At 37.8% G+C, this 7,396-nt stretch overlaps 1 protein-coding gene across 6 annotated transcripts in view; it reads left to right on the plus strand.

The window, feature by feature from the left end:
- Nucleotides 1–3,617: 3,617 nt before the first annotated feature.
- The window catches only part of akirin2 (akirin 2), a 5,671-nt gene continuing 1,892 nt past the window's right edge, over nucleotides 3,618–7,396 (plus strand). The window contains exons 1-5 of one of the 6 annotated variants that reach the window (XR_008386774.1): nucleotides 3,618–4,481; nucleotides 4,722–4,865; nucleotides 5,542–5,662; nucleotides 5,923–6,621; nucleotides 6,719–6,788. Coding sequence is in view for 2 of the 6 variants with exons in the window: in XM_053633022.1 (XP_053488997.1) it covers nucleotides 4,313–4,481; nucleotides 4,722–4,865; nucleotides 5,542–5,662; nucleotides 5,923–6,055 (567 nt within the window). In the remaining 4 variants the exon portion in view is untranslated. Of the gene's footprint in view, nucleotides 4,482–4,721; nucleotides 4,866–5,541; nucleotides 5,663–5,922; nucleotides 6,789–7,396 lie in introns of all 6 variants that reach the window. The other 5 variants (XR_008386775.1, XR_008386773.1, XM_053633022.1 and 2 more) reach the window with 5 other exon arrangements.

A 7,396-nucleotide genomic window follows, 5' to 3' on the forward strand; every position in this document is an offset into this window, starting at 1 on the left:
CAAGCATTAACAACGCTTCACTGTAAAGAACATCACTATGTAGACTCCAATTCAATATCATCACCTTTTAAGTTTATGCTGTTTTTATGCATTGTTTAGAGTATGAATGCTACTGAATTGTTCTACTCCCACACTGAACTGGATTGTCTTTGCACCCCCAGTGCATGTAAGTTAATCATAATAATTCGTCCAAAACATTTGTGTGTCCATTGGCTGCACATGACTCAGAGTTGTGCCAATGTATCTCTAGTGTTTTGTACAAATAATTATTGCAAAATGGAAACGTTTCATAACACAAATTACTGTTGTCAAGTATGAAGTTACAGGGAGACTTGGATTTCGAATAGGCATAGCTTTAGAGTGAAGGCAATTTCTGTTGAAATTGATAGTTTTCCACAAATTAGGTCTAGACACATTAAAAGTCTTTTCTTACTTAGAAATCAAATGCAATGGGAAGAAATTTTTTTATGTTGACTTAACAGTGATTGCAATCTTGCGAATATTAATTGAAGATTTTGATGCAGAAGCAAATAGAAATATTTTATTTCATCAGCACTGCAGAGATATTTTTGACTATTCAACATATTACCTCAATCACATGGTTTGTTGTTTTTTTTTTAAGAGGGCGTGTTGTATTCAATAGCATTCAGAGTTCCTGGAAATCTAGAAACGGTGCTAAGATCCAAAACCTTCAGGGTGAAATGCAGACAATGTCCAAGCAACTCTGACAGAACTAGTTTGCGCGCTTTTTTTAAAAAAAATAATTAAACAGATGTATTCAAATACAAATAGGCTACTCTTTGAATGTGTCATGTGTTTGGAATCTCAATTACTGTGCTTTGTTTCTAAAAGGGCAGATCATTTTTCATTTGTCAAAGAGAGCTAAGCTTCTTTAAATCAATTCATCTTCATAAGTCATAAACCAGTTTTATCCCCCAAAATGCTGTATTTCTGTACCATTTGTTTTGCATGTATATTAAGCATAAGGGTGGGCTATGTCCATTTATATAGACTCAAGTTAACTTTGAGTGTATATGAAAGCATGGATGTAGAATGAATCGAGTTCACGTTTGATTGCATCATCCCTACCATAGATCAAGGTTTTCAAAGTCACTGGGAGATATGCCGTATCTACACCATTAGCATTTATACCATATGTTTACTTATGGCTTGCTCATTTGCGCATAGATACCCAAAATGCCCAGTTTTGCCAAGACTCTTAAGATAAACACTCCGTTACAAAACTATCCTATTATAATTGTCTGTAGTTCATTTCTACTTGGGCAATAGCATCTTTTTTCCAGACTGTCTCACTGACATCTATAAATGTTAAAGAGTATTTGAATTTAAATGGAAGTGCAGGTTGCACACAAATTTGTGCTTTGTTTACAAATATCAAATCTTCCAAGCTGGATTCATGAGTTAGTATTTACAGTACCTACTTCTCCCACTTGTGTTACTATAAATACAGTGTTATGGAAATTAAAGAAATATTATGAACAAAAGATAGCACTGACAGCTATTGTTAGTGTTGTTTTGTTTTTTAATATATGTAAAGAAATATCATACTGTTTATATTGTTAATTTGTAGTCATATTGAGCATTAATGGCCATTTATTTGCATTAGCAATACTGGTGTCTGTCTCTTTTGTCTTCTGGGTTGAGAATGTATCCTATAAATCATCAGAATTGAAACCCCAATGTAAATTACTTGTCCAGAGAAAAGCTTTCATTCAGCAAATAAATATTTTAAATAAATTTGCCTTTTGTTTTCCCATTCATTTTTTTTTTACTGAGTTACTAACTGACTGACACCTATTCCAGTTTTAATGTCCCTAGCTGACTTCATACTTAACCAGCTGTTTCTTTCACTATGATGTAGTACACAGGCATGAGGCAGAACATCAGAAGGGTCTTGATCGTACATTACCTCAATTAGATGACTATTTATAGTACCCATTAGCACCCTAGATGTAGAAGATATGAATTTGAAATCTATTTACTCCTGATTTATTAGAAGGTATTGCTTTAAGTTGAATCACTTAATAGCTTGAAACATTTTACTTGGTTTCGAGGGTGTGATTGGCTTGCCATTATTGATATTTTAATACCCTGTTCCATTATAACAGTTAAAAATTAAAGATTTAAAAATTAAACAGTTAAAAATTACTGGGTTTTGCAGTAGCCTGTGATACAACGTTATGAAGCCCACTAAGCACAGTGGGCTTCATCATTGTGAAATGCAAGAGGTGTGAACCCAACATTCCTAAAGGAAGACTTGGCAGGAGCAACAGAAGTAACAAAAATATGCCCGAATTTTTATTGAATATGAATTCAAAATTATAAAGCTGCGACTTAAGAATAAATGGGTGGTTGAAGATAATTTATAATGTCCATTTTAAATTTGCCCAAAAAAGTTTGGGAACCCCAGAATTAGTGTCAGGGTGGAGTTTAAACATTGTACTGTAGTCAGCCACTAGAGGTCATATGAGATATTTTCCTTCATTTTTAAATTACTGTCATGTTCACGATACATTTAATATCTATTTATTATTTGTGAAGATGGTGCAAGGGCATATTGATTTTTCAAGGACAAAATCCTTAACACCTACAAAACCAAGGAACTGATTATAGACTTCCATAAACCCCTAAATTACAAAGAACCTGATCATATATGCAACCAACTAATAAATAACACTGACTCATTCAAATTCCTGGATACTCATATCAACAGCTTGCTTAAGTGACCTGAACACCACCCCCACTATCAACACCTTCATCATCAAGAAAGCCCAAACAGGAGGCTACAAATCTCCCGAAAACTGAAGAGACGGCTGCTGATAGTTTTACTCCACAATCATCCAAAGCATCCTGAAATCCTCCATGTGGTGATATCACTCTCTGGTATGGCAATATTCACCTACCAAGCAGAAACTTGAACACACCCTCTGAACCGCCCACCGAGCACACCTCATATTTCATTCCCTTTCATCTGGCAAAAGTAAGCACTTCAGAAAGGGTTTATTTCTTTCTGCCATCAGAGAACTCATCACTTCCCATCACAGGCTATGGCAAAACCCGGGTTCTTTCAGTTTGAACTGCTATAATGTTTGCACAGACTGTACTGTATCACTGTTAAATCTGCACTAATAATTCGAATGCATTAATGTTTAGGCATTAATGTGACATTAATACTGAGTCATCTACTTCACTCACTACTGCAGATACTGCTTTCAGTCCATCTGTACGATTTCAACATACTCTTCTGATAAATTTACACTGACTCAGTAACAATGCAGGCAATTTCTTGAATGTGTGGTCTTGTACTGCACTTTATTATTTAGTATACTGTTTATTGATGGTTGAGCTGTACAGAACTCGGTTACCACTAACCAGGGGCAGGTTTAGCTCAAGCTGGGCCAGATTATCCAATGGGCATTATGGGCACAGGCCCAGGGGCCCATGCGCATTTGGGGCCCAAGCAAGGGGAAGAAAAAATATTTTCTTTACGTTGCCAAAAATGGAGGGCAATGTCTAGTTGGGCCACACAAGATTAAAAAAAGACGCGTGTCACTTAACGTCTACAGTGGCATAGGCTGTAGGGAGTGTGGCCACACCACACAGTGTGATGTGGCCTACAAGACATTGTGCCCAGGGCCTCTAAATTCTTAATTCTGAATTCTTAATCCTATATTTTGCGTAAGGCCTTAACCCTTGAATAAAGCCTTAACGGGCAATATGCTTACATTGACCACAAGGCGGCAGTAAACGCATTTTTATTTAGATTTCTTGCTGGCAAAAATGCGGCGAAGAAGAAAAAGAACCAATAACTAACGTCATATTAGTAAAAAATGGTGGTGAAAGATAAACAAGCAGTGAAGTACAATTTGCTCAACTGTGTATGTGCTTGAAAATCGCTGTCAGCGTATAAAAAAAAAAATTTAAAAAAAAAAAAAAAAACCACCCAACGCAGTTCCCTTGTAACGGAAGCCGATGACCTCAAGAAAGATCGAAGCAAGAAGAAATACAACAAGGATTTCCAGACATTTGCTTGATATTTACCGAAAACTGCTTTATATAACTTCAGCAATCCAACTAGGAAAAGCAATTGAACGGCCTTTTGAATAGCTAGCATCGCTAGCATCGCTAGCGGTAAATTAGCTAGCTAGCTAGCTACAGATTTGCTAAGCAGAAGCTCGAGCGGCTTTTCAAGAGCTAAAGGGCCGAGAGACGTTTTATTTATTTTTTTACCTTATGTTAGTTTTTGGTCGTGTTTATTTTTAAGGTGTAAACGTATCTAAGACTAGCAGCAATGGCTTGTGGAGCTACATTGAAGAGGACGATGGATTTCGACCCTTTGCTGAGTCCCGGCTCGTCGAAAAGGAGGAGATGCGCCCCGGTATCGCAGTCATCAGCCCCGAGAAATTACCTGCGTCATGAGCCGAGTCCTTTCAGCCAGCTCTCGGTCACACTTACAACAGGTCTGCTTTCTACTTTAAGCTTTAATGCTTTTCAGTTTATGGCTTTATAACGGTGGAAGTGATTTTTTTTTTCCTGGTAATAATGACCCATTCTGTTAAAAACCAGGGACAACATGGTGCGTAACGTTGCAGTCAGTGAATAAAATGGCCTCTTGTCCAAAGCAGTGCGCTCGTTAAACGTTTAATTTAGTGTTACGTTACATATGCGTTTTATTAACCCACTCTTTCTTTCTTAAACAGAGCAAATCCTTAATAACATAAAGCAAGAATACAAGCGCATGCAGAAGCGGAAGCATTTGGATGGAAGCCTTCACCAGCCTGAGGTTTGCTCATCCTTTATGTCCCAGTCCCAGACCTCTCTTCTGAGTGGATCCAGTTATCAAGGTGAGTTGAACTTCAGTCGCTGTGTGAATTGTCTCACACCGAGAAAGGTAAACAGGTTATTGGGTATGCCCATTATCAATGTATTTTATGATATTTTTCCTTTTTTTTTTTCCTTCTTTCTTTTTTTTTCTTTTTCTTTTTTTTTTTTTTTTTTTACTAACAGTGCAGTCTGAAAAGTTAGTAATATCACAGGTGTAGTTAACTCTCTTTAGGGGAAAGTAGTCAAGGTATGTCAGAAGTCAGAAAGTTGCTAGAAGTCACCAAATCGCGTCAATCACTAATTAGCATATCAGTGGGTGAAAAAAATAATTTTATCAGAATATAAAAGGGTAGATTGTAACTTAATGTTGTATAGAAAGAATTAGTCGTTGATCATGGTACCACAACTATTTACAAGTTAGTCAAACCAACCATTTATGTATTTAGACATGCTACAGTTTCTATCATGAACACACAAAATGAAGTACTGATAGTAAATGGGAAGGGGGGTATATAGACACAAAGGAAACTATTATAAAAGGTGTATATATATATGTATATGACGCTTTTCAGTTCAGTTCTGTTTTATTTGTATAGCACTTTTAACAGTGGACATTGTCCCAAAGCAGCTTCACAGAAATATATAAATTCAGGATATAGATTTTAAATGTATGAATTTATCCCTAATGAGAACCAGAGGCAACGGTGGAAAGGAAAAACTCCCTGAGACGATATGAGGGAGAAACCTTGAGAGGAACCAGACTCAAAAGGGAACCCGTCCTCACCTGGGTGACACCGGATAGTGTGATTATAAATAAGTAAATCCCTTCTATAAATGTGCTAATACTACATGGTCAAATAGTGCAATTGTGTAACCAGGAAAATTCATTACAGTTTTTACATGAAGTCTGTTTTGTTGAACTTCTCCACTGTTCGCTGATGGAGACTTGAGTGCAAAACTGTTTGTGGCAATTGTAGTCCTAAGCAATCATAGCATATCTGTTCATATATATTGAGGTCCAAAGCTATCTTATGGTTTTTAAGTGATACCGTCCTCAGTAATCTCAGTGATCTTTAGACTGCACCATGAGGATGCATCCGCAGCAACAGCATGTAACGTCCAATTCATGAGAACTCCAACCAGAAGTCGGGCATCAGGATGGATCAGGCAGGTCCGGAGAGCAGAATTGGTTAGGATCACTGGTCTCTGAGGCATATCATGTGTAGCTCGACAGAAAGAGAGAGGGAGAGATTATTAGGTATGCATATTGTCCCATAATGGTTAAGGACAATGTACTTTGCGTGAGTGCCAGCAGGGACTCTGGTAAGACTAGCTATGACAGCATAACTAAAAGGAAGAGGCAGAAGGTAACATAGACATGAGGGTGCCCAGCCACTCCACCATCAAAAAACCTGGGTGAAAGTGGAGGGGTGACAGCCTCCAAACATCCCAGTTCACCACAACACTCCATGCCTGTGAGCCCTCTAGATCTGCTTCTTTACCTAAGAAAAAAAACTATTCACAAAAGCTTGACTAAACAAATGTCTTCAGCCTGGACTTAAACACTGAGACTGTGTCTGAGTCCCGAACATTAATTGGAAGGCTGTTCCATAAGTGTGGGGCTTTGTAAGAGAAAGCGCTTCCCCCTATGTAGCCTTCACTATTCAAGGTAGTGACAAATAGTCTACACCTTTTGATCGAAGTAGGCGTGGCGGATCATACAAGACCAAAAGTTCACTCAGGTACTGTGGCATGAGACCATTCAGTGCTTTATAGGTCAGTAGTAGCATTTTATAATCAATGCGAAATTTTACTGGGCACCAACGCAGTGTGGATAACATCAGGGTGATGTGGACATATTTTCTGGTTCTAGTAAGGACTCTTGCAGCTGCATTCTGGACTAACTGGAGTTTGTTTATGCACCTTACTGGAACATCCAGACAGTAAGACATTACAGTAATCCAACCTATTGGTGACAAAAGCATGAACTAATTTTTCTGTATCATGTAGTGACATTTATATGTCTTGACTTAGCAATATTTCTGATGTGAAAGAAGGCTATCCTAGTAATATTATCTACATGAGCTTCAAATGAAAGACCGGAGACAATAATTACACCAAGGTCTTTTACTCTTGCACATGATGAAACAAAGTCCATCCAGAGTTACTATGTGATCAGAGAGTTTACTTCTAGCTGCATGTGGTCCTACTTTTGTCTTGGCAGAATTAAGAGGAAGTTAATAAACATCCAGTGTCTAATGTCCTTTACACATTCCTCAACTTTATTAAGCTGGTGTCTGTCATCTGGCTTTTCATTGCTTGTAAATATAACCAAGGAGACGGTTGAGTTTAAAATTAAGAACAAAGAAGTGTGTTGGTGGGACAATAATGGGGGTGAGTGAGTGGTCGTGGGGAAACCATGGTCATCAGTTAGTGGTCATGGGAAACAGCAGTGATCAGTGATTGGTAATGGGGAAACAATGGTGATCGGTGATTGGTCACGGGGAAACAATAGTGATTGGTCACCAAACAGTAAAAGTCACAATTTGCA

The sequence above is a fragment of the Ictalurus furcatus genome, chromosome 9, assembly GCF_023375685.1.
Source record: "Ictalurus furcatus strain D&B chromosome 9, Billie_1.0, whole genome shotgun sequence".
Classification (NCBI taxonomy): Eukaryota; Metazoa; Chordata; class Actinopteri; order Siluriformes; family Ictaluridae; genus Ictalurus; species Ictalurus furcatus.